Source organism: Pteropus medius, unplaced genomic scaffold (genome assembly GCF_902729225.1).
Source record: "Pteropus medius unplaced genomic scaffold, Ma_sr-lr_union100, whole genome shotgun sequence".
Taxonomy (NCBI): domain Eukaryota; kingdom Metazoa; phylum Chordata; class Mammalia; order Chiroptera; family Pteropodidae; genus Pteropus; species Pteropus medius.
Window position 1 is genome coordinate 1,283,115 of NW_024353787.1, and position 26,228 is coordinate 1,309,342.

A 26,228-nucleotide genomic window follows, 5' to 3' on the forward strand; every position below is an offset into this window, starting at 1 on the left:
GCCTCCTCGAGACTTCGTGTGACCTCTCCCCCTGCTCCACTTTTCCTTTCCGTGGTTCCTGTGACATCACCGCCCCGATTTCCCTTTCTTTCCCTTCCGCTTCTCAAGCAGTTCTTTCGTGATCTCCTTAGCTTTCTCACCCCCGCCCCATCCGATCTCTAAATGTCCGGGGTCCTCAGACTCGTTCCTGGTCACACTCCTCTCAGCTCCTGAATTCGTACCTCCAGAGAGACCTTGGTTTCAGACTCCAGACTCACACATGTCTCCCTACTCAGTGATCCGCCCGGCTTATCCCATAGGCCCTGCAGACTCAAGTGTCTGCACATGAACTTGTCAGCTCCCTGCGCTGGTGAATGGCATCACCTTAAACTGCCGGGCAAGCTTTCTCTCTCTCCCTTTCTGCCTTCTAGCAATTTCCAAGCCCTGTGGCCCTATCACCTAAATGTCACTTGAGTCCTCTCACTTTTTCTGGTCACTTCACAGCCTGAGCCACCACCATCTCCTGCAGGGACAATGGCAGCAGCTAGGGTGATCTTTCTAAAATGCACATGGCATCGTGGCATGCCCCTGCTCAAAAGACCCTAGGGGCTCTCTTCTGTTGCCAGAATAAAAGCCAAAGTCTTTATCGGGCCAGCAAGGCTCTGCTCCAGGGGGCTCCAAATGCCAGCCTCTGGCTTTGTTGATTGTGGTGCAGTCACATAGCTGCCTCTATCTCTCAGGAAGCCATCCCGATGGCCCCGGAAGGGGTCAGGCCCATCCATTATGCGTCCCCCAGCGTGCAGCCCTTCTCCTTTGCTTGGCCCTGTGAGTGGGCTGTGGTTGACTCTCAGCATTCGTTTTCCTGACCAGATCAGAAGCTGCCCCTGAGTACAAGGCCTGCCTGTTTTGTGCACCTGTAGGCAAGGGAGCAGCTTGGGCCTAGAGTCAGGGGTGTGGATTTGGGCCCATCTGAAATGGCAAGAAAGTACACCGTGTCTCAACGTGAAAATAGGAATGCTGACGGGGGTTGCATGTGTGCTGTGGGGAGGAGCTTTCAAGCCGTCCTTGGGGCACAGACCTGGTGCTTTTGAAGGGACAAAGAGGTGCTGCCCGGGTTGCGGATGAAAGGCGAAGGGCTGGGGCAGCCTGGCTCAAGGAATGACTCTGCACCCCCAGGCCCTGCACCTATGGCAAAAGAGGTCGAGACGCCCATGACGAGGAGGAGCTGTATTTCCACTGTGAGTTGTCCAAGCCTGGCCCAGGTCATAGCGGGCACTACCCCACCTCACCCCTCACCCCTCTTCCCTGCTGCCATTGCGTAACCCCCACTCCTCCAGCCACGGAGGCCCCTTTCCTTGGCTTCATCTCTTTCTCTCTCTCTGTTCCCAGTCAAAGTCCCGACACGTCGCACGTTCGTGGACCCCCAGAGCTGTGGGGACCCCCTGCAGGCTGTTCATCTGTTTGCCAAGGAGCTGGATGAGAAAAGTGTAATTCCGGAGAAGAGCCTTGGAGCAGGCAAGCCAGGCGTCCAGGAAGCCTTGTCCATCGGGGAGCCCCGCCTCCGCCCTAGCCCCACCCACTCTAGAAGCCCCGCTTCCACTTCACCCCACCTTGATCCTGTAAGCCTGCCCACCCCAAGTCCCGCCCCCATTTCTGGAAGTCCCGTCTTCACCCCAGTCCCCTACCCTGCCCAGGAAGCCCCACCTCCACCCGCCAGGTTCCAGGGTAAGGGGATGGCAGATGAGTCTGTGACCCTACCTTCCTACCTTCTCCGTCTCCAAGGTCACTGAGATCTTTCCATTCAGGCTCTTTCGAGGCTAGCCTTTGCAGACTGCCACCTGCAAAAGTTTAGTCCCAGGCCTTCATGGGGCAGTGGGGAGGGGACTTTGTAAGCTTAGGGGCCAGACATACCTGAGCTTTAGTCCTGGCTCTACCACGGACCAGCTGCGTGATCAAGGGCACATCCCTCTTCTGCTCTAAGCCTCAGTTTCTCATCTGTAAAATGGGCATCATGTCTGCCTCATGTGGATCTGAGGTGGGGACTTAACAGGCTCAGCCCAAGGCCTGGCTGATGGTGAGTGCTCGCCCCCTAACGGTTGGTCAGTTTCCTGGCTTCCTTTCTTCCCGTCTACAAACCATCGGACCCTGTGCTCAGAGAAGGCAGCCACTTTGACCAGGAGCCTGACGCTATATGCCCTGATGCTTGCCAGACTTGTTGAGCAGAAGTCGGAAAGAGGCAGTGTGGCAGAATGGTTGTCACTGTCATCCTTCCTGGGTCACACCTGGCTTTAATAGCCTTTGATGCACTAACATATAGAAAGTCCTCTCTTTGAGGGTCTGAAACCTCCTGCTGAAGCAGGCAGGGAGGAATCCCCATTTCCCACAGAAGAAAGCTCAGGCTCAGGGAGGGAAGGAGAGATGAAGCTCACATCACACTGCTGGTACTCAGTTTATCAGGATTTTAACCCAGGAGTTCTGAGTCCCAGGCCAGAAGCAGCTCCTGATCCAGAAATTGCTCTCTCCTCAGCTCACCCAGCCTGAGTCAGTCAGGGACTGGCCTCCAGGGGGGTGTCTGAGGTGCTGTTTCCCCGCAGGGCGGTTTGGGGAGCTGTGCTGCGGCTGCTTGCAGCTCCCTGGCCGCCAGGGGCTCCCCGTGGCCGTGCACACGCTGAGGGAAGGCTGCTCCGACTCTCAGAGGCTCAGCTTCCTGGCCGAGGCCCTCACCCTGGGTCAGTTTGACCATAGCCACATCGTGCGGCTGGAAGGTGTCGTCACCCGAGGTAGGGCCCAATGCTCCGCAAGGGAAGTACAGATGGTGAGGCGGGAGGTGGGGTGCTCCTGTGCCTCCAGGCCCTTTCCTCAGCTGTGAGAGGGAGCCCCTAAGATGCCCAGCATGGGAGAGAAGGCCTCAGCTTTCTTTCAATGACTCAGGGTGGCCCCTCTGACCCTAAATGACCTCTCTGACTGTGGTGACACTTTGTGAGGTAAATTGCTTGGACCTTGGCTGATCTTAGAAAACTTGTTGCAGCTTCTGACCTTGGCCTTTGTCACCCTACAGCTGCCTCCTCTTTTGTTCTTCATCATAGAGGCTCCTGGGCTGGGCAAGAGGGTGGCAACGTTAGGGGAGAGTGGCCTTGGTTTGGCCATCTTGGCCCGGATCAGGGCCCAGGCGGAAGGAACATGTACGCAGAAGGGAGCAGACAACTTAGCCCGTGTGTGTTCCCTGTCCCTGGGCACAGGAAGCACCTTGATGATTGTCACGGAGTATATGAGCCATGGGGCCCTGGACGGCTTCAGGGTGAGTGGCCTGGGCCCTGGAGGGTAGAGATGACCATGTTATTCTTGGTTCCTTTTCTCTTTGGTGGGACTTGGAATTGGCATCATTCTCTAAAGGTGCCTACTGGCCAGGCTGACCTGGTGGGTCACAGGGCAGACTGAAGCCAAGAGAGAGCCATGTGACTTCCCTGGGTCACAGAGCACCAGGGGAGCTGAGTGGGCAGCCCTGGCCTCAGTCTCCTTCTCTCCCTCAGCGGCATGAGGGCCAGATGGTGGCTGGGCAGCTGATGGGGCTGCTGCCTGGGCTGGCGTCAGCCATGAAGTATCTGTCGGAGATGGGCTACGTTCACCGGGGCCTGGCTGCCCGCCGCGTGCTGGTCAGCAGTGGCCTCATCTGCAAGATCTCTGGCTTTGGGCGGGGACCCCGAGACCGAGCAGAGGCTGTCTACACCACCATGGTGAGGGGTTCCTTCCCCAAGGCAAGCCTGCTCCTCTGTTTCCTGTCAAACTGCTCTGGAATCCCCATCTCCCCACTTCTACCCCCTTCCCCGCTGCATAAGGTCACCCCCCTGACCCTTCCCCTCCACCCAGTTGGTCCCGAATAAACACCAGTGTGGACATCACCTTGTGGTCAGCCTGTGTACCTTCCCCAGATGTGCGGCTGGGAGGATGGCAGGTGGGGCTGCATCTGGGGCTCTGTGCAGTGGGGAACCTGGGTATAACCCAGTTCCTTCCTGCCCCTGACCTACCTACCTGCCCACAGAGTGGCCGGAGCCCAGCACTGTGGGCAGCCCCTGAGACGCTTCAGTTTGGCCACTTCAGCTCTGCCAGCGATGTGTGGAGCTTCGGTGTCGTCATGTGGGAGGTGATGGCCTTTGGGGAGCGGCCCTACTGGGACATGTCTGGCCAAGATGTGAGTGACTGTGGCTCCAGCTCCTTCCCTTCCAATCCTCTTGCCCTCTGACTTCAGATCCCAGTTCCCTGACCCTTGACCTCCTACCCCCAAGCTCCTCTTCACTATTTACTTGCTTCTTGTTCTTCCTGGCTACCACTCAGAGTCTTCCTAGGGATGGTGTGTGTGTGTGTGTGTGTGTGTGTGTGTGCTGTGTGTGTGTGTGTGTTGTGGGACCTAAAGCCTCCTGTCTGCTCTCCCCTGCCCCTATGACCCAGGTAATCAAGGCTGTAGAGGATGGCTTCCGGCTGCCACCCCCAGGAACTGCCCCTCCCCACTGCACCGACTGATGCTTGATTGCTGGCAGGAGGACCCAGGTGAGCGGCCCAGGTTCTCCCAGATCCACAGCATCCTGAGCAAGATGGTGCACGACCCAGAGCCCCCGAAGTGTGCCACGACCACCTGTCCCAGGTACATTCTCATCTATTCCCAACCATAGCAGATACAGCCAACCTCTCACCTGTCCATGAATGGTCTCCCATGTGCCCCAGGTATAGCTGCCCCATCTGTCCTACCCAACCTGTTCAGGTAGGACCGCTCACTCAGCTGCCTAAGTTAGATCTAATATTCCCCCCTGCCTTAGATGCATGTAATTTTTCATCCATCTTGGTCCCTTCTGCTTGTCCTGGACTTAGCTTCACATATCCCACGTACAGTGCCACTGACTGGATAAATATATGTGGTAATAACCCTAACAAATATGTAGTTCCAGTAAATAAAATTAGTGAAGTTGGTATTAATTGTCCTAATGAGCCACCTCCCAAACCATCCTAGATATACCTTACCCCCCAGACTGTTCCAGAGACTCCCAGTACCTTTAGCTGGTTCAGGTGCAACCTACTTTCCACCTGCCTGAGTATGTCGAACTCTCACCTGCTCTGAGAATTACCGGCAGGGGCACTGAGTTGGCCAAGGTGCTCAGACTGGGGAAAGTGGGAGGAGTAGGCAGCGAAACAGGAGAGAACTGGCCCCAGGTGGAGGAGGAGCACACTCACTCCCACACAGGGGGAGCACAGCTTGCCAGGGTGATTGTCAGGGCTGGGGTCCACCTGTGCGGGAGTGAGTGCTCTCCTCTTCCTCCTGGGGCCAGTTTCCTCCCATTTCACTGCCTACTCCTCCCACTTTCCCCAGTCTGAACACCTTGGCCGACTCAGTGCCCCTGCTGGGCATTCTCAGAGTAGGTGAGAGTTCGACATACTTGGCCAGGTAAAAAGTGGGTTGCACCTGAGCCAGGTCTGCCCTGGGGCCCAGTAGCTGTCCCTTCTCCTATCCTTTCGAGCTGGCCTCTCCTCAGGAGAGTGACCAGGTCTGGGCACCAGATCCTTGCTGTCACCTGACCACCGTCGTCTGCCTCCAGGCCTCCCACCCCGCTGGAGGACCGTGCCTTCTCCACCTTCCCCTCCTTTGGCTCCGTGGGCGCGTGGCTGGAGGCCCTGGACCTGGGCCGCTATAAGGACAGCTTCGCTGCAGCTGGCTACGGGAGCCTGGAGGCTGTGGCTGCCATGACTGCCCAGTGAGTCTGAGAAACCCACTGCCCCTGCCTATGTGGAGGGCCTGTCCTGGTTCTGGGCCCTCCCCTGTCCAGACAAAGGGCGAGAGAGCAGAAGGTGGGGTTGAGCCGGCTCGGTCTGACCAGCCCTTCTTCACAGGGACCTGGTGAGCCTGGGAATCTCTTCGGCGGAGCATCGGGAGGCTCTCTGCAGTGGGATCAGCGCCCTGCAGGCACGAGTACTCCAGCTGCAGGGCCGGGGGGTGCAAGTGTGAGCAGCCCCCACTCTTGCAGGCCAGGACCCCAGGGGGGCTCCAGACTCGGCCCTGGCAAGCTGTGCCCCCCACTGTGTGGCAGCGAGTGCTCTCCTCCTCCACCTGAGGCCAGTTTCCTCGTTTCACTGCCTACACCTCCCATTTTCGCCCGTCTGAACACCTTGGCTGACTCGGTCCCCTGGAAAAAGGGTCAGATCCCTGGAGAGGACCCTTGGGAGAACAGCCGGAGGAAACGCAAGGTCTCAGACACTGAGGTCAGGTGGGGCGCGGAGGGAAGACGTAGCTTTAAATCACGAGGCTCGTGCCTTTCTGTCTTCCACACCCACTGGGGGCTGGAGCCTCCCGCATCAACCCACAGACCGTTGGCCAGCAGGCAGCACGGGTCCCTGCTGGGCTCCCGTTAAAACTGGCGGTGACCATAGCTGCCTGGCAGCCCATCCTGATGGGCCCTGGAGGGGCGGCGTCCTCAGCTCCTTGGGTTTGGGCTCAGCCCTGCCTGGGCATTAGTCCTGGGGCCCAGGCAGCCGAGGTGGTGCTGAGCTCAGGGGCTGGACCTTGAGGGTTCTAGACTTAGGAGCTGGTTTCTGCTTCCCCTGCCCTTGGGCTGACAGTCCAGGGTGAGGGCGAGGGTCCTGGCTCGGCCACTCAAGGTCCTGGTGCTCCCCTGAAGCCCCACGAGCCTCCCCTTTGCATTCTTTTTATAAACCCACAGGCCAGTACACATGGGAAGAGCACGAGGGGAGAGGTTTTCTCCCTGGGGGGACCCAAAAACTTTGCCGTCAGCCTTGGGGGATGGTGAAGAAGAGACCCTCAGAGATAGATCTTCTCTCTCTGATAAGTTGGTCCAACTCTAACTGTGCAGATGGGAAAAACCGAGGCCCAGTGAGGAGTTGGGGCCCAGCCTGGGTTAGATCCAGGTCGCCCAGCTCCCCATTCAGGGCTGAGAACGGCTCTGGATGGAAAGGCCTTGTTTCTGCCCTACGGTACCAGAGGGATCTCCGCTGAGGCGGGCAGGGGTGCTCCAAGGTGACCGACCCCACCCAGCCTCCGTGGAGCGACGCCTCCCTCTGGCTTCTGCTGGCCTCTGGCAGAAGTGGGTGCACTGAGCTGACTCCAGAGTTCCTTATCCAGAGGGCTCCCCAGAAGCGATGGTGACCGTGAGGCCAGGCTTTCACAGAATGGTAGGAAGGCAGCTGGATCTGGATAGGGCCATGAGGGCTAAGTCATTCCAGACCACCACTGACATGCCTGCTCTGGGTTTGGCTGTGTGTGAGGGGAAGGAGGTGGGAAGGACCCAAGGGCTAGAGGAAAGGGGTGAATGATGAGATACAGAGCTGACCTTTGGAGAGCTCAGACTAGGTGGGGAGATGAACTCCGGCACCAAGAAGCACCACAAAGGTGCCTTCCAGTAATGCCCCAGGGCCCACAGGAGACCCTGGGTCTGTGGGCAGGGGGACTAGAGGGGGCTGATTTGTGTGTGTGGAGGGGTGTCTGCAAAGGCTTCTTGCCTGAGAGGCTGATGGGGAAGTTGACCAGGGTCTTAAAGGTGGGGGAGGGTTCTTTCTTTGGGTGGCTGGAGTTTTCAGTAGGCCAAGATGGAGGGCCTAGGACAAGAGGAGTCTAAGCAGAGGGGCTAACCTGAGAAGGACCTGGAAGCTGGAAGATGCAGTGCATCTTTGAGGAGCACCCCCTGGTGGCAGACGGTGTCTCACAGCAGTGCCTTTGGCCTGGCCCTGCCAGCAGCAGCTCTTCTCTCCTTAAAGTCCCCCCACCCCCCTTGCTTCCCCATCTCCTGGGCACCTGCTCAAGCTCAGTGATTTTGGGGGTACTGAGGGAGACTGAGATATTGCTTCTACCTTTGACGGGGCTGGAGGGTCCCATGCCAGGTGCTCTTCAGGCTCTGTGCCCCAACCCCCACTCCCCCTCCAGAATCCTGGAGTGGACATGGCATGGGGACCATAATCCAGTCTTGGGTGGAGGGGGCTTCATCTCCAGCTCTGGCTTCATAAGTCGTACGCTAAAGATCAAAGCTCCCTCCCCGTCCCCCGGCTGTTCTGCAGAGGGGCCCCTGCTGGCAGGACTTCGGTGTCCAGGGTAGATCTCCCTCCACCGAGGAGCGAGGTCCCAGAATTTTGAGGGGTCCCAGGCCTCGGCCCTGCACAGGTGCTGGTGTGATGTGGGCTGATGGCTCTCTGGGAGCCCTCTACAGATCTATTTTTATATGAAACTTCTTCAGTAGACAGAGGGAAGTGGTCTGCAACCCCCGAGCACCCCTATCTGAGCCCATCCAGGGAGGGAAGGGGCCGGTCGGGGAGGTGGTTTCTTTGACTAAATTCTGGAGATGTTTTTATAATTCTCGGGTTCTATATGCAGGACAAAGTAATAAAAACTTGTCTGTGATATAGTGCCTCTTTCAGTGACAATTGCTTAATCGTTAATTAGCTTGTGTGGGAGGGTTGCCCCCACCCCTGCCCCATGGGGGTGAGGGGGGGGTTCTCCAGAGTGTGTGTCTGAGATTTCTCTGCCTAGAGATGAATTAGACTATCCCTGCCTTGAAAGGTCCCCCAGTCTAGCAGGGGACACATTTAGGAAACATGACAGGACAGTGCGATCGGGGCTATCACCGGGGAGAGCATTAGGTAGCCTGGGAGTGTAGAGAAGGGTATTGCCTGGTCTCAGGAACAGTAAAAAAAAACTGAAGGAGGCTTCCCAGAGGAGGTAACACTTGCTGGGGGTGCCATTCCTTGGAACAGACAGTGTATGGGGAGGGGCAGCGGGCTGGGCAGGGATATAGGGGGAGAGCAGGAAATGACGAGCTTGGTTTTGGACACACGATTGAGATCTCGTGGGACGTGCAGGCAGAGGTATCTAGGAGGCACATAGATATGTGTCTGGGACTTGGCACAGATGTGGGCTAGAGGCAGAGCTCGGGGTGGGAACCATGGTGAGAAGGTCACCCTAGGCCAGCCGGTGGAGGAGAGGGGGGCTCTGGGGACACTGACACTGAGGCAACTGGATGAAGAAGAGCAGAGACAACCTGAGGGGAGCAGTGGAGAGAAGCCAGGACCATGTCATGCCATCGAGCCAGAGGAAGACGAGTTTTGATGTTAAATAAATACAGAGGAGCCAGGTGAGCTCGGATGTTGTCAGTGACTGTATTTGTCCCCCAGGGTATCGTGACAAAGTACCACAGACGGGTTAAACAACAGTATTGTGTTGTCTCACAGTTCTGGAGCCTGAAAGTCCGAGTTCAAGGTGCTGACAGGTCGGCTCCTTCTGGCGGCGGAGGGAAGCCTCTGCCCCAGGCCTCTCTCCTTGGCTTGCAGGTGTCCATCTTCTCCCTGTATCTCTCTACACCACCTTCCCTCTCTGCGTGTTTCTTTGTCCAAATTTCCCCTTCCCTTAGAAGGACACCAGTCATTCTGGACTGGTCCCCACTGGCTCACCCCGACAACCTCATTTTAGCTTGAGGACCTCTGTCTCCAAATACAGACACATTCTGAGATACGGGGGTTAGGACTTCTACATATGAATTTGGGGAGGACACTATTCAGCCCATAGCAGTGACTGTAATTGAGGGGCAGAAGCCAAATGGGAGGATTGAGAAACGGTGTTTGGGGATCTCTTGAGGGGGCTGCAAAGGGAGGAAGGTGGGGCAAAACCATTACCAGGGTAGAATGGGGGTGTGAGTCGAAGAGTGTGGGGATACCACCTGAGCACTCGCGCACACACACACACATCACATACACACGCGCACACACTGGTACCTCGTAATCCTTTTTCTTGGTCGGCTCTCTAGTTCTTCTGCTCTCCCTGGCCTGGGCTGTTTGTATTCATAGCCTGGAGCAGGTATCTTATTTATCTGTTTAGTCCAGGTTATGGAAAGTGCTTAGCGACGGGGATTGGGTGGAAGGGGTGGCAATAAATAAGACCCCTTTCTTCCCCTCCTGTGTTCAGAACCAACTGTATGAATTCCCTGGGGCAGATGAAGATTAAGATGCCAGTTTTTTGCTAAGGCAGCCTAGAGTATGTTGCTTACCATGTTTCTTTGAATCTAAGATGCCACTGAGTATAAGGTGCACCACTAAGAAACATCACAGCCAGTTAAACTATGTCATGCCATCTGGTTGGAAGATGCATCCCAATTTCAGAGATGTTAAAAATGTTTAAAATGTACATCTTTGGTAAGTGAGCTGTGGTGAACTGGGGACAAAGTACATTTCCCATCATTTCTCAGTCCCAGGCTGAGCCAGTGATTCACAAGCCTGACCCATCCAGCTTCCTGCATGATGGGGGAGCAGACCAGGTGCACCCCTCTTATAGGCAGGCAGACCTACAGGAAGCCAGGTGGCACCAATGTAAGCAGGTTATTCCTTCTGTCTCCCAATTCCAGTAGATGGGTCTCTTCCCCCACAGGGAAGAATAAATGAGAGTTGAGTGAAGATGTGTGGCTCTGCTAAAGTCTGTCCCCTTAGAGGCACACAGCCAGAGAATGGAGGCCCCCATCAGCACTTACACAGTCCCTGACACACAGTAAACACCCACCAAATGGTATTAGCAAGGTGTCAGGACCAGACAGATGTATGATATATGGCTGAGAATTGAACCTGTCTGGGCAGTGAGGCTGCAGACTGGTTTCATAAGGTTATTTGCTCATTCGGTGAACATGTACAGAGCACCTACTGGGTGGCCTGCACTAGGGAGTTAAGACCTCACCGCCTATTGGGGCGTCAGTTAAGTAAAAACCATAAAAGGCACAGCAATAGGGATAAATACCAGGTGTTGTAGAGTCCAGCGCAGGGCTTTGTCTGACTTGGTGGGGAGGTGTGAAAAGCCCAGGTAGTGAGTTCACTGCCCTTAGTGACTGGGCTCTGGACTTGGCTCTTTACATCACCCCCATCACACTGCTCAGGACACGAGTATACCTCCTTACTGTAAATCTCTTTGTACCCTTTGCCATGTGAACTTGAGTGTCTGCCAATATCTTGAAAAAACCGTGCTAGACTCCTCAGGAAGTGTCCTACTCCACGTTAGTAGCTGGGTCCCCTGGGGTCTTGGGGCAACAGAAAGAAGTCAGAAACTCCTTCTGTGCATGGATGCCCTCATGACCTCCCAGCATCTTGCGTGCAGAGCACGGGTATCTCAAGCCTTGCCCCAAGGATATGTTTTGACCAACACCATTCGTGTACGTTTAACAGAAAAACTAAAAAACAAATTTGTTTCCCCATTGTAAACACTTTACATTCCTCCCAATTAGGCTCCATTTTCCCTTTCTCCTTCTTCCACCACCACACTCATTCATGATAATCGGCAGGGGCACTCGCTGGGAGAATTAAGATGAGTAGTTTTGCCAGTGTGACCTTTGTATCAGTTTTGAAGGGCTGCCTCCTTGGAGGCTGTCATGTGCCTCCATCCTGATGGCTCTTGGCATATTGTGACATGCAGCATGTGCTTGTGGGCACTGACGATTTGCAGATGGGGAGCTGGGCTCTTCCTGGTATCTTGGTGCCAAGGGTATTTTATGTCCTCTACCATATCCATCATTCGAGGATCAGAAAACGCCAACCACATAGATGCTACTATCAACTAAGGGAAAGATGACGGCAAAGTATTGAAGGCAAGGCTCGTGAGTTACAGCTGGTGGGGAGGGAGTTGGATAGAGAGGGGACTTACTCGTTTAATAGGTAAAGTGATGCAAGTGGGGATGATAAAGGGCTGGGGAAATGCCTAATCTTGTAAAGGGAGAAGGCACCTTAGCCAAGGTAAATTGGATTCCAGATTCCATTAAGTGGGAGGTCAAAGCAGGCCCCGGTGCTGATCTTTAATAGTGTCTCCTTCCATTTCTGAAGCCACATGAATTTTCTATTAAATCTTCAGCATATACATGTCATGCTGAATTTTAGGTATGGGTCAACAACTGTCATTGTGTAAAATTAGAAAAGGAAAATACACTTATCAGAGCTTGTGCACATGTGGACATTGAGACATACTTTGTTTTTTAGGGGTGTAGTAGACACATCATTGAGGTAATGCAAACTCATTACCGTTTATTGAAATTCTAGAGTTCTATGAAACTGCCTCAGGGGTCCTGATGAAGGAGGCTCCAGGCCCCATCCTCCTTTCTTTGCTTTCAATGGGAAGAATTTTCTGTAAGGGCCAAGCTCCTACTTAGCTCCAACCATCCCCTGCGTTGCCAGATCTTATTTTTTGGAGGCTAGCAATCATTTTTGTGAAATCCCATGATTCGAAAATTGTTAGCAACTAATTTGAAGACAAACAAAGTCCAGTGAAAGTATGTCTGTGGGCTGGCAGTAAGATTTAAATTTTCTTTGCAGCATTTCAGCTTTGTAATAGTTTGGTTCATGCTTTAAATCCTGGGATGGGGAGCTCATTACCTTTCAAGTCAGCCTCTTATATGGAATAGACTGCTCTATCTTTTGTCATGCAACTTGCGACTGGTGTTTGTTAGGCACTGGCTGCATATTACACACTTTCTACAACCGGGTTCATCTGAGAGGTGGAACAAATGGGGTGAAATAGGGTGAGCCTGGTTCTGGGTAAAGCATGTTGGACCCTAAGTGTTTCCTTGATGTTGGGCTCCTAACACTGTACCAGGTATTGAAAGAACAGGTAGAAGCCTCAGGTTTAGGGACTTAATTGCTCGAAATGAATAACCTTAATTCCAAATGCTATTATTGACCAAAAGGTCCTTCTCCATAAACTGTCAATGTCAAATGACCTGGCTAAGAAATGATCACAGATTGTTTTCTCTTCCACTATTAGTTCCATATGAATCATTTTCAATGTAGTAAATTCCAGGAAGACAGATCTGCCAAAGCCCCTGGGACTTTGGGAAATGAGAAGCATATCACTGAATTATCTGTGCCCCTGCTTTGTTCCTGGCCAATGAGACTTGACTATATACGTAAATTATATAGATACCTCAGATTTTGTCCTCCCAGATGTAAATTTCTAGCTCGGAATGAAAGTATTGGGGGGAAAACTTGGGGTAGGTGGCCTATGTCCTGGATTTTGGGGTGAGGACCCTCTCTTCAGATATCAGAGAGATTCTGCCTGAAATATTTTTGCATCTTGTGAGAAAGTTGTTGTTTAAAGATCCCTGACTCCAATAGCTTCAGCTCCAAAACTGCCTGTAGTCCAAGTAGCACAGATTGAAGATAACAGGCAGGCTGAATATTGATTTAAAACAATCCCACGGTTTATTGAAAACACATACTTTACAATAGCTGATTAGAAGAAATCAGCTAAGAGATACCATTACTGAGGAAAACAATATGTACAAAAGTCTCAGGAATGGGAGAATACAACAACTTGAAAAGAAACAACTTAAACAGGACTGGATTACTAGAATGGTCACAGAGCAAAATACTACAAAGTACAGCAAAGAGCCAAACATGAAGAAGACTGTGTGCTCTTAAGCTTGGGGTGGGAACTCTCAGTTCCCATATTCTTGGACCACATCCCATGATTCTTTGGGGCAGAGGTGCCAGCTGGCACACAAAGATGTCAGTGATGACTCCAAAGAACTAGTCCACACCCAGGGCACAGGCCAAATGCATGAAATGAGGCCACCACCAAAGTTACATCCGTTGCCCTGATGAAACCCATGAGAGAAGTGCTCTCTGCAGTCTACGGACCTGACATGGACAACTGGACCACAGAGAGCTTAGAGTTCCTCTGTGCCAGTCACATAAAAACCCAGACTAATCTAAGTCCTACAGTTCCCACTAACTGGAGAGGTAGAAGAGCAAGACATGGAAACTGCCTCCAAACCAATTTTTGGTCTTCGGTAAAGAGAGATAAATACAAAACAGTGTTCCGCAAGCCAGCCTGAAAAAAACTACTGGGCACAGCAGTGAGATTCCAAAGCCCCAGGGTCCCCACCACAGGAGGAGGGGGATGCGCGTGGGAGGTGAGACATGTCCTGTCCCGCTGTCTTGGCCCCATTTGTACAGTTCCACCCAGCTTTCTGGATCTGCCCTCTCATGGCCTGGCACTCTCACTTCTCTGAGCCCAAACCTCCCAGCCTCAAGCACAAACAGAGCAGAAAATGCCAGATGCAGAGGGTTCTCTGAAGAGGGTAAATAGGCAGTCTTCCCAAGAACATGAGGTTCTGCCATGCCAACCTCCACTGTAGTTAGGGCAGGGCAGAGGACACCGAGTAACAGGAGGCAGAAGGCTGCAGCTCTGAAAATAGAAAGGAGAATTCAGCTGGGAGAATGACAGGAAGTTGATTGCATGGAGGCAGCAGGCAGTGTCTCTGTCACCTGGAGTAAGAGGTGTGAATAGCAAAACTTTATCTAAATGATGGGGGAACAGTGTCTCCTCACTTCCCGAATTCTCCAGGAGGAATATTGCTCCTTGCTCTGGAACTTCACACTCAAACACACAATAAACTTTAAGTGAAGAAGGTCCCAGAAGTGCCCACTGAAGATCCATCCTGTCAAGTTTGGCTTCTTGGAATAGCAGCCTCATTTGTGAGTCCGTATGCTGCTGCAGATTTGGGCAAGACGGCTCTAAAAAGAATAAGAGACAGTTCATTTAGAGAAGATGGCATTGAGCATGCTTGCCCTATTAGCTACTTATAGACTACTCAGGGAGCGCTGGACATAGGGTCAGGCAGGTCCGAGGGAATCTCGGCTCTCTCTTCTCTATTTATATCACAAACTAATTCACCTTTCCGAATCTGTTTCTCATCTGAACAAAGGAGCAAAATAACATCTCAAATGAGATAGTGATGGTATAATTTGGCAAGAGTGATGCTGGAGGTCCAGTTAGATGATGAGTGTCTCCAGATGTGGGTGGCTGGGTATGTGTGTGATCTCACTACTGGGACTGTGTTTAGTAGGACATGTTTGAGAAAGCAGCCCTGCCCCTGTCCCTTTCCTTGGCTGTACCCTTCACAGACCCCCGGAAGGGTAGGCCTACGGCACTCAGCGCTCCCATACACCACCCAAGACCATGCTGACTGGACCAGGGAGGCTCATCTGACCAAAGCTGAGCCAATCGAACCATTCCTCTTGAGAATTTAAATGAAGAAAAGAACGTGGATGGTTAGTGTTGGGCAACGAGCAACGAAGTTAGAGTTGGAAGTGTGGCAACTCAAAGCCACAACAAATCAATGTTTGGGGAGAGCAGAACTAAGAGCCCTGTGGAGAAAGTCATCTGCTGAGGGGGAGGGATGAAGAAGCGCAAGAGAAATGAGTGCACGAGGCCCCAAAGACGAGCTGAAGGAGCTGGCGCGCCAGAGTGCAGCTCCATGAACTCCTGCTGCTGACGGGCCCACCACCCCAGGCCCAGCTGTGCAGCACTTTCTTTGATTCCGTGGAATTCCTCGCAACAAGCCCCTCCTCCCATTCCTGAACTGTTAGGAGGAAGCTTCAGGTCATGGAAGTCAACTGTGCCCTAACACACAGGCACCAACTGCCTGAATGAGGCAGAATTTTGATTCTGTTATGAAACTTCTGAGACAAGTGCTTTGGGATAGACCGAAACTCAATATCAATTCAAGGACAGAATTGCTGCTAGGTACGTAGGATAACGTACGTAGTCAAAGTCTCCTGAGGAAAGAAGGCAACGCAATTATAAGTATAAAGCATTAGCCCAGACCCAAAAGACAAAAGCTATTGGAAGCTCCCTAGGTGTGGAGGTGAACATGAGACTTACAGATAGCTGCTTTATATTTCCCAAGGCCTCTGGGTCCAGTTGTGCGATATCGACTCTCTGCAAGTCACTGGCCAACAACCGCATGCTCTGTATGGACGGGAGAGTGGGTTAAAGCAGCATGTCCCTCAGGGCAGGAACTTCCCTCCAGCAGCCCAGGGTGCCCCAGGGAGTCCCCTTGGTGTCCTGCACATGGGGGAGGGGGGATGAGGGAAGGCAGGCGGGACACGGGCTGCCACAGAATACAGTGACGTCAGTGCTTAACACTGGGCCAATGGCTGGATCACCTGGGTACCAGGGCATGCACATCAGCTTAGAAATGCCCTGCAGACCACATCTGAGATAAACTCCCCTTCCCTCCCCGAAGGTGAGGTCAGCAACTTGCTCTACTCAGTCCAGAGGAACTGGGCTCAGCCTTCTTCAGAACTCCTCAAAATTGTACCAAGTCGAAGAAATGGCTCATGCTCCTCTTTCTAGATGACGCACACACCCCGATAGTGCCCCCCATGCACTCCCTTTCATCTCCATTATTGCACACATCACATGATGATATAGTTCATTGTGAGACTATCTTGATTACTGAACTGCTTCTCAAGGGCAAGAATGTCTTCTACATCTTGGGCCTGCTACAAAACAGGTGCGCAAATGTTAGTTGATGAACAAACGGAACCCAGAGCTGGGCAAGGATCTTCGCAGTCTGGGCCTCTAACCTGGGAGAGGAAAGTGGGTTCTGAGTCCTACACAATTCTGGAGATCAGGATCTAAGCAACCAAGAGGACTTTGTGGGGGCGAGGAGAGTGGGTAATAGACCAGGGGAAAATGCTGAGTAAACAGCACACTGTGGCCTGGCCTCCGGAGCTCTGAAACACTTACCTCTCCACCTCCCACTGGCACAGTGAGGAAAATCTCTTTGCTGTCGGCGAGAGGGCTGCCATTCACCGAGATATTGTAAATCCGCTCTCTGGCTGCTGGAGTACGCAGGCCTGGGGTCTTGAAGACCCTATAAAGTGGGAAAATCTCTGTAAAGATGGCTTGGCAGATTGAATGACACCAGGTGCTATGAACTCTTCCAAACCCCATCTGGCCTCAAGCTGTAGTTTCCAAATCACACATTTCTAAGAAGGCAAGTTCTAAATTTAGGGAAAAAAATCTTTTAAGCAGTAATGACTAAACACAGCTGGAGAAGAGAGGTTGTAATTATCAAACATACATCAAGCAAAAGCCAATTCTTATCCATGTATTTTAGGTCAAAGACATATAAATGAATGCCAGTCATCCCTCCATCCATCCATCCCTCCATCCATCCACAAAGCCAGAAATAAACTATGGTTAATCTATTTCCAAGAGTAGCTAAGTATTTCAAATGGAATTTTCCAGGGTCAAAGAAGGATGATTCAGAGATTACTTTATTAATTCTCAAGCTAACTTTCTCAAGACAGTTAAAATGCTACCTATTTTCCCCTAAATGTTCTTTGCTGTATACTTGTGGAAATAACAACAACGACAGTAAAAACAGTTAAAGAAGAGTGGGTATTAAAGGAGACGGTAAGTCTTCCTCACTCTCTCTGCCTCAGAGATAATCACTCATAATTCCTTATGCGTCCTCCCAGGAACTTTCTAGGACTAGAAAAGCAAATGGGAGCACCTAGGACACACTGTGTTGCAACTGTTCGTAATCCTGAAGCTCTTCCTCTATCAGCACATATGGATCTACTTCTCCTTAAATGGCCACACAGCATTTCCTGTTTAGTTGACTGGCTCTATGGAAGGGATTAACTTATGCTGTAAGAATGTCCATTTGTATATTGGTCTCCCAAAAGGTGGTGTCAGTTTTTCATCAAGGGTATAGGAAAATGTCTAGCCATTTAAAAACAAAACAAAACCCAAAAAACAAAAACTTTTGATCAGAATCAGAAAGACCAAAAGTCACTAGAGTCCTCCTAGTCATCAGAGACAGAATGTTCTCCCCTGCTCTCATCAGAAAAAGAACCATTTTGTTGCTGAAAACAGATGCACCTGCACTAGCGAGAGGCAAACCCTGGAGAGCCCAGTCAGTTCCCTTCCTCTGAGAGGGCTTCCCAGGCCAAGAGTCAGGAGTATTTTCTTAAACACCCTTCTTTTCTGACTAATGTTAAATGTTGGGCTCCCACCAAAATCCGAGCACTGCTCCTCATACTCACCTTGAGTCAAATCTGGGTGTCAGGCCTGGAGTTGGTTTGACCATAGACAATTCCATTCGGCCCATAGCTGGGGTAACAGTGTTATAATTGCTTGACCTACAGGTAAGAAACAGCCATTAGGTACGTCAGCTCAGGTCCAATGCAGTAGGAGAGGCAGGTAACACCTGGAGAGCACCGACCTTGTCAGATACTGTCCTGAGCACCTACATAAACTCGTGAAACCCTTCCAACAACCCTACAAGAAGACCCATTATTATCATCATTCACAGACACAGAAACTTACTGACTTTAAATAACTTGCCCGAGGTCACTCAGACAATTAGGATAGAGCCAGAACTTTGAACTCAAGCAGTCAACCTCTAGAATCCAACTCCACGATCCAGCTGATGGAATGAAAGGAAAGAGACAGCCTTTCCACAGCTGCAGGCTGCCCAGCTGGAATTCTCCTTTGGCTACGCAGTTACCACTGCTCGGGGAGAACTGAGAGGAGTCCACTCCTTCACGGACACCCCCTACGCCCAGGCCACTTTCCTAAGCTTGTTTGAGATGTAGCCACTACTCCCAAATGGTTTAGTAGGGGCCAGCAGAATCAGGTTAAGCTCATGGTGATTTCTTTATTTAGCAGGACCAGGAGGAACATTTCAATAAACTTAACTACTGGTAAGTGATGGGCACTTTGTGACTGATCGTGGAGTAGCCTGCACATGGACCATTAGGCAACTAAACAAAACATGCAGCGCTTACCATATGTTTCTGGACCTCATTCTTCCCTGTGTGCACTTTTTAAAAAGTGGAGGAGGATAGAGAATGTGGACAGAAGAATTGGAGAAGGTGCTGGGTCAGGTCACTGCTAGAAGCCTCTCAGTTCAGACACTCTAGGATTCAACTTCATGCTCTACTAGGACACATGCCACAAAAGCCCTTCACCCCCTTTCACTGCCATGATGAATATGGCTCACCAAAAAAACCAACACACGGCTGAATCTGGAAAAGCCATTACCTTTTGCTTTTGCCTTTTGCTTGTATGGACTGTGTTCTCTTCTTGGATGGAGGACACCTTTTGACCTGAAGCCACAATCAAATAAAACTGAGGTTACAAAAAGCCTTTCTCAAGAAGGGGAAAGGTAAGGGAGAGGGGGACCAGCTCTGGAAAAGAAAACTAATATTGAACATGAGAAGGTCTATCTCATAGAATTCAGTGACTTAAACAATTCGGAACATAATTGATCAACTGAGTCCTTATACCTGGCTTGGTCTTCAAAAATTATAAGAGCCTCCCACCGGCGTCCTTGTCTACATACAGTTTTCCCCGTCTTCCATTTATCCTGAATTCTATTCTGAAACACCGATCTTGTCATGTCACTTACCGTTGCCTACCTGATGAAACTGAAATTTCCAAGCTTGGCGCACTATCCCGCCCCTGCCCTTGCAGCTTATATCCCAGCCATACCAAACTGCTTCTGTTCCTTAAACGGACACTTTCTCACCTCCTCTGGGAATTCCCTTCTTTTCCAGCTAATGAAGTCTCACTCACCTTAAAGGCCTGGCTGTGTCCCCAGGGGGTAGGTAAGACTTAATAGCTTCCTCTTCTATGTTCTATGCACTTTATACGTACTTTTATTGATCACTTTTAACAGCCATTTAAATGAGATTTTCTCTACTAAACTGGACTCTGGGAAGGCAACACTGTATTTTAAGTATTTTTGTATTTCCTCATCTGTCAGCCCACAGCCCTGAATCTGAGTACCTACTTACCCTTGCAGTTTGAAGTTTCTTATTTTTATTTTCTTCTTCTTCTTCCACTATCATTTCATCCACTTGTATTACCTTTCGTGCTATAAGAAACGGTTTAACAAAGTGATATTTCTCATGGGAATAAACTTTCATGCATTCATATTTCTTACAAAACTTATGCAATCTTAGGCTGTAATCAAGAAATAGACCCAATATAAAGATGACTTTTTAAAAAAAGGTTTAGACAAAGGAAACTAACCAGAGTGGTTAAGAAACCCTGTATGGGCAGCCCAGAATTCTGACTAAGGGTGTAGACTCTGGAGTTGAACAGACACGAGTTTGAGACCGGGCCCTAACACTAACTAGGTCATATAGCTTCATGGTGGTGCCTTAGTTTTGTCATCTAGAAAAGGGAGTGGTCACTTAATAGGGATATTAGGAGACCTGGAATGTGTACCCCAAAAGAACAGTGTCTGTTACTTTTATTCCTGTATTCCTAAACCCTAGAATTGTCCCGATAAATGTTTAAGTATTTGTGGGAAGGATGAATGAATGTAAAGCCCCTTGGACAGTACTGGACACATATATTATTATTTATTATAATAAAACATTATATAGATGCCACAGGAGGCTTAGAAAATGTCTCATTGCAAAATATATATAGCTAGGAGCTAGACAGCCCTGAGCAGGGATTCCCTAGAGAAAATTCTGCATTTAATCATGGGGGAGAGGGAGATCAGACTAAATTATTTTAGCTTTTTTTTTCCCTGACACATTAAATACATTCACTTTTTTTTTTTTTTTTTGAAAATGGCTTACAATGCAGTCAAATGCTGTGAGCAAGAGGGCACAAAAACTATTGCTACTGTTCTTTGACATTGGTGTGTTCCGTTTCCGGGGGTGAGATCAGAAGACCACCCCCCCTCCCTGCCCAACGCACACACTAAGGAAGCAAAATTGGTAGAAGTCAAAACAGAAACTATTACCTAAATGCAGAAATAACCCAAAGGGACCTAACGAATTCTAAATATGTTGCTGAGGATGACCTCACAAGAGTTGGATGCACTGAACTACCAAAGATAATGACAGTGACATCAAGTCTCTAACAGAGCTCATCTGGCCTGATTCCATGCTCACTAATTATAACCAGGATTCCCCCCAAACACTCCCTAGTAAACAGTGTTTCTCAGAGTGTGCGTGTGAATGTGAGAGAATTTTACACGAATGGGTCACTGAATCAAGTAACGTGGAATTACGTGCTATACTTCTATACTTCTCTCTCAATGCTCTGATCACATCAGGGAGTCGCAGATGGTGTGGCCATGTCTTGTAACAGCTTCCTAACTCTTGCTGACCTCTCCAGCTCAGGGGAAGCAAGCAGGCAACAAGTCTGGTCTTCCAGAACAGCTTCTACTCTTTTCACTTTCCCTTTCGCTCACACATTAGTCCTGCATACAATTAACTGAATGAGGCAGCCAAAATCAAATTTTTCGATTTGTAAGACCAAGGATCAGACATTAAGAGAGAAGAGGCTCCATCAGTGAGGCCTCCCTGAGCAGCCAGCCAACCACCCTGGGCCTCAGCTCTCTCAGTTCAACAAGGGATTTTGAAAAGTACTTACTTCTGGTAGATTTCAGGGGTGTCTGAATAGCTTCTGCTGTTAGTTTGTTTATTTCTGTGATATCCAGGTCAGCCTGGGGCAAACACAGAAAACAAAAGGCATATTCCGTCAAATACAAGGAACAATATTTTAAGATGAAAAATAATTACTTTAAAAAATATATTATTTGATACATTGTAATAAACTCCTAAACCCGCCATACAACCGAAGACCCAAAACATTGCCAAGAACTTGCTCCTAGCTACTTATTTTTCCCTGTTCTGTTTCCTTGTCTCTTCCCAAAAGGTGACCAATCTCTTAACTCTGTCATTCTCCAGAGATAAACACCATCATTTCAATTGCTTAAAAAAAAAAGTATGTGTGTGTGTGTGTATATACATATTTCTTCACAAATGTATGTGAGCTTAAATAATATTTTGTTTGGTTTTGTTTCTGACAACTATTTGTGGTTGTAGTTAATCTCTTTTCACTGCTATATACTATCCCACTGTGTGACTGCATCACAATAGATTTGTCCAATCTCCTGTCCACAGTCTTTTGCTATTACAAACACTGCTACTTTGAACCATCACATACATATATCTGATGCATATGTCCAAATTTTCTCTTGGCTATATACTTAGGGATAGGGTGTTATAGCGTTTTAGGGTATACAAATATCCAGCATTGATATAATGTCAAATTACTTTCCAAAGTAGTTGCACTTGTTCACATCCTATCAGCAAACAATATAAGTCCCTAATAACCCATATTCTCTACAATACCTGGTGCTGTGTCAGACTTCTCATTTTTCTCTTTTTAAGTTTAGAGGGTCAGTAAGGTGCTCCTGGGCCTTTCAAAAAGGCTTCCAGTCGCCATTCTAATGAAACTTCTCAGCAGTGACTACCTATATGTATGGGAATAGCCAAGAACAGGCATGATTCATAGGCCTTTCCTCGTAGGGCATGTGTAAATATTGGAATAGTTATTAGATGATAAATGACACAGCTTTCACCTCTAGATTGGTAGGGACTATATAGAGTGCTCAGAGACAGATTATGAGGATATAGATTTTGGAGTTCATTTTGAAAATCTGATGAGAGCTATAATAAACTTTCTCCCCAGAAAGATACACAAATGAATGGACACACATACACTGTTCATGCATGATTTTAGAGTGTCTAGGGTCTCTGTGAAGCTCATCTGTGGACCAGCCACCAACACTGTCCATGAGAACTTTCTGCAAGGGTAGAAATGTTGTTTCCTAGCCGTTCCAATATGGTAGTCACTAGTCACATGTGGCTTCTAAACATTTGAAATGTGGCTAGTGTGTCTAAGGAACTGAGTTTTTAATTTTACTCATTTTAATTAATTTAAATAGCTACACGTGGCTGGAGGATATTGTCTTGGACAGTACAGATTTATCTCTTCATTTTGCCTCCAATCTTACTACTGCCTTCAGCCCTGATATTGACGCTGGGAAGAAGGCAGTGAGAGGGGGTGGGGAATCCTAAGAGTCCCAAGCAGGAGTACAGCTTCTACAGTATGACACAATAAAGAAATAGTCTCTTTGTCACCTAGCAGGGCAGGCTGCCATATTATGACCAGGGGCTTCAAGGAACTTGGACTTGAGGCTTTCTACTTCTCCTGCAGAGGTCAGGGCAAAGGGTTGCAAAGAACCTGCCAAAAACAGAAATGCCTCCCTTCATAGGGCTCAAAACTACTTGGGCTTCATGTACTCAGCACTTGACAACCATGATTTTTTTCAGTTGACACAGACAGGTAAAGGTCCTTTATGGAACCTCTTCCACAGTAAGCACCCACCAGTTAGATTTTGTGAGTAGACTCAACTTAAAAAAACCTCATCAACGGTTCCAAAATAGGACAAGTCACTTACTGTTGCTGCCTCTTCCAGGGCCTGCTTGTTTCCTCCAAGGGCTTTAAAAAGAACATTTTGTTTCATTACTATCAGATTTTAACAATAAATCATCTTGCCCAATAAGACTAGTTATCTTTCTAAAACTGGACCAGATTAAGCGCTTGGTCCAACATTCAAGGCCCTTCACAGTTTCGTCTAATCTTTCTCCAAGCTTGACCTGTCCCCCTCATGACCTAGTCTCTGTTCCACCACACCAAAGTCCCTGTTACAGTATCTCATGATACAGTGTCCTGGTACTTATTATTTCTTCTGTCCAAAATACTTCTCTCCACCCAACTAATTTCTAATTTATCCTTTAAAACGCAGCTTGAACCCAAAACTCTGCTTATTTTTCTATTATAGATTGCTGCAAAATGCTGAGTTAGTTGTTCACTCTTATCATACTCAACAACCACTCAAAGCAGTTTAAGTGTCTGCCCCATCTTCAACTAAATTCCTTGAGGACAGCAATAATATCCATAGTCGCTAGCAAAAATGTGACATATAGTAGGTATGTAGTAAATGTGTGTTCAATGAAGAGGTCTGTGCAAGGTTAGATGTAGAATGAAAAGTTAGGTTAGGTCTTCTGCTAGAAACTCTCTTAGTATCCTATGTGAGTTAAGAACTCAGGCTTTGGAACCAGAATATGCCTGCATTCAAAGACTCTGTCACTAACCAGCTCATGAGATCCTGTGCAAAGTAACCAATCTTTCTGTACCTTAATCTTGTTATCTACAAAATAGGGATAATTAATATTATCCTTCCAGTTGTTATGAGGATAAAATTAGTTAATACGGCAAGTCCTTGAATAACATGGTTTCATTCAACATTATTTCATTATAATGTTGATGAGAAAAAAATAATAATTCCAGGCTGGGGCCACTGACTGTGTGGAGTTTGCATGTCCTCCTCATTTCTGAATGGGTTTTCTCCAGGTACTCCAGTTTCACCCCACCTCCCAAAGATGTACATTTGAGGTAAGCTGGTGTGTCTGAATTGGCCCACTCTGAGTGAGTGTGTGTGTGGGTGTGTGTGTGAATGCTCCCTGGATGAAAGGGCATCTTATCCAGGGTTGGTTCCTGCCTTGTGCTGGAAGAGGCTCCAGCTGCCTGTGACCGTGAACTGGAATGGGTAGATTAGAAAATAATTCTTTTACTTGTTTTCATTAATTTTTCTTAAATGTATGTATAGCTTATTTCATTATTTAATATTAGAAGTGTTTTGGGTCTTTATGTAGAAATTTGGTGATATTTCTGTGATCAGAAATAAATATGCCATAGAAGCTTAACTCTTGCTTTAGTCAGCCTATGGTAAAATTAGTTTTGTTATATGTTGTTTCACTTTAAATGCAATTTCCAAGAACTTATCAACAACACTGAGGACATACTGTATATGTAAAACACTTGGAACAATGTCTGTCTGGCTTAGGAAGCACTATATAAATGTGCTTACTGACTACTAGTCTATTCTACCTCCTTTGTAGTATTTATAACTTTGTGTGAATTTTTTAAAATGCTTTTTCTCTACTAACTTGTAAGTTTCTGAGAGCAGGGACAATGTCTATATTAATTCTAATCCATGTTTAGGATCTAGGATTGGGACTGACACATGCTCAATGAATATTTGTAGAAATGTGCAAACAGATTAATAAGTAAAAGGGCAAGCCACAAGGACCATTAAATGTCTACTATTGGAGCAGAATATGCATTTTTACCCAGAAAGAAGGCTAAATACTAGGTAATTAATAATAAAAATAGAAAAAGGGTAACACAACAGGAAGAAAAGTCTCTTGCATTTCCTTGGACATTTAACAAGGAGCTGGGGTACAGGCTGGGACTTTTCTTTGGCCAGGGAAACTCTTGAGTCCTTACACTTCACAATTTGATTTGCCCATTTAAAACTGGCAATCCCCACAAGTGCAGAAAGCATTATAACCTTTCATCTAAGCTCTGGTAACAAACCAAGTTATTCATTCATTCATTCATTCACTTTTAAATGGTTGGATAAAATATCAAAAAAAGACTGTCCTGACACATGAAACTGATGTGAAACTCATATTTCAGTGCGTCTATAAATAAATTTTATTGTGAAACAGCCACGGCTATTCATACAGCTGTTTTGGAACCCTAACAGCAGAGTTCAGTAGTTGGACAGAGAACCCTCTGGTCTTTTCGAGAAAACGTCTGACTAGCAGAGGGGTAGATGACAGTTAGTGTTAAGGAGGAAAAAAAAAAAAAGCAGGAAAGTGAGACAGGGAGGCGGGGAGGGGGAAGCTGTAGGGCAGCAATTTTCTATAGTGATCACAGGAGACCTAAATAAGGTGAAGACTCTCACGGTAACTACAGAGGGGCTCCAGGCCTAGGCCTGGGGAAACTCTAGCAGCTCTTACCGAAGTAGTCGAGCCAGTTCATTTCGCGCAGCGCCTTGGGGAGCCGCAGGATCTCGATGTTGTACAGGTTATCCATCTCCTTGAGGAGGTTCTGACGGTCTGACTGAATTTGCTTGGATCGTATTTGCACTGCGAGAAGGCAAAGTCAACAGAGCATGGGTCACCCGGCGGGTGAATAGGGCCTGGAATCCGTGCGATCTGCGGCCCAATGTGCCAGAACCTCGCGATTGCCCCCCAGGTAGTAGCGACGACCCGTATCCGCCCCTTACCTTCACGATCGAAGTCCTTAAGAAAGGAGGTGAGCTTCCGGCTCCGTAACGAGTTGGTCTTGGTTACTCGACTGCCACCCTTCCTAGCCGGAGCCATGACGCTTCGGTGAAGGCTGCAGGGAGCAGGGAACCGAGCCACAAAGGATCAGCGACAGAGGTCGGGGAGGGAAAGTAAGGGGGCCGCGAAGGGGCGGGAGAGGGCGAACCGGACGCCCTTGGGGGTTAGAGGTGGGGGAGCGGGGGTCTGGGCTAAACGAGTGGCGAGGAACGTACTTGCGGGTCCCAAAACAAGGGCTAAGAAAATCGCAGTTCAAGCTAAAAGGGAGCGGCCCAGTAGCTAACAGGACGTGCGACCGCCGCCACCAAATTCAAACTGCCACAGGCTGACGAATGAGAAGTCGCGGTTTTATAAGAAGGTCCACAACATCCAATCACAAGGAAGCTCCGCGATTAGGCCGCCAGCTCACTTTTAGGACTGCAGCA

The 26,228-nt window shown here is 48.9% G+C and overlaps 2 protein-coding genes across 2 annotated transcripts in view; one reads left to right on the forward strand and one right to left on the reverse strand.

Annotated features, from left to right (window-relative positions):
- The window catches only part of EPHA10 (EPH receptor A10), a 36,293-nt gene extending 27,944 nt beyond the window's left edge, over positions 1-8,349 (forward strand). The window contains 10 exon segments of the mRNA XM_039850984.1: positions 1,156-1,217; positions 1,369-1,494; positions 2,574-2,759; positions 3,219-3,277; positions 3,510-3,713; positions 4,019-4,168; positions 4,426-4,465; positions 4,468-4,618; positions 5,565-5,720; positions 5,857-8,349. Coding sequence (XP_039706918.1) covers positions 1,156-1,217; positions 1,369-1,494; positions 2,574-2,759; positions 3,219-3,277; positions 3,510-3,713; positions 4,019-4,168; positions 4,426-4,465; positions 4,468-4,618; positions 5,565-5,720; positions 5,857-5,971 — 1,249 coding nt within the window. The 3' untranslated portion in view covers positions 5,972-8,349.
- Positions 8,350-13,168: 4,819 nt separating this feature from the next.
- Positions 13,169-26,177, reverse strand: CDCA8 (cell division cycle associated 8). The gene is made up of 11 exons (XM_039851080.1): positions 26,019-26,177; positions 25,746-25,858; positions 25,477-25,605; positions 23,067-23,107; positions 21,191-21,263; positions 19,591-19,670; positions 18,836-18,900; positions 17,836-17,931; positions 16,529-16,655; positions 15,659-15,745; positions 13,169-14,508 (listed from the first exon to the last, which is right to left on the reverse strand). The coding sequence occupies exons 2-11, from the start codon at positions 25,840-25,842 to the stop codon at positions 14,464-14,466; spliced, it is 840 nt and encodes a 279-aa protein (XP_039707014.1). The 5' UTR covers positions 25,843-25,858; positions 26,019-26,177; the 3' UTR covers positions 13,169-14,463.
- Positions 26,178-26,228: the final 51 nt, after the last annotated feature.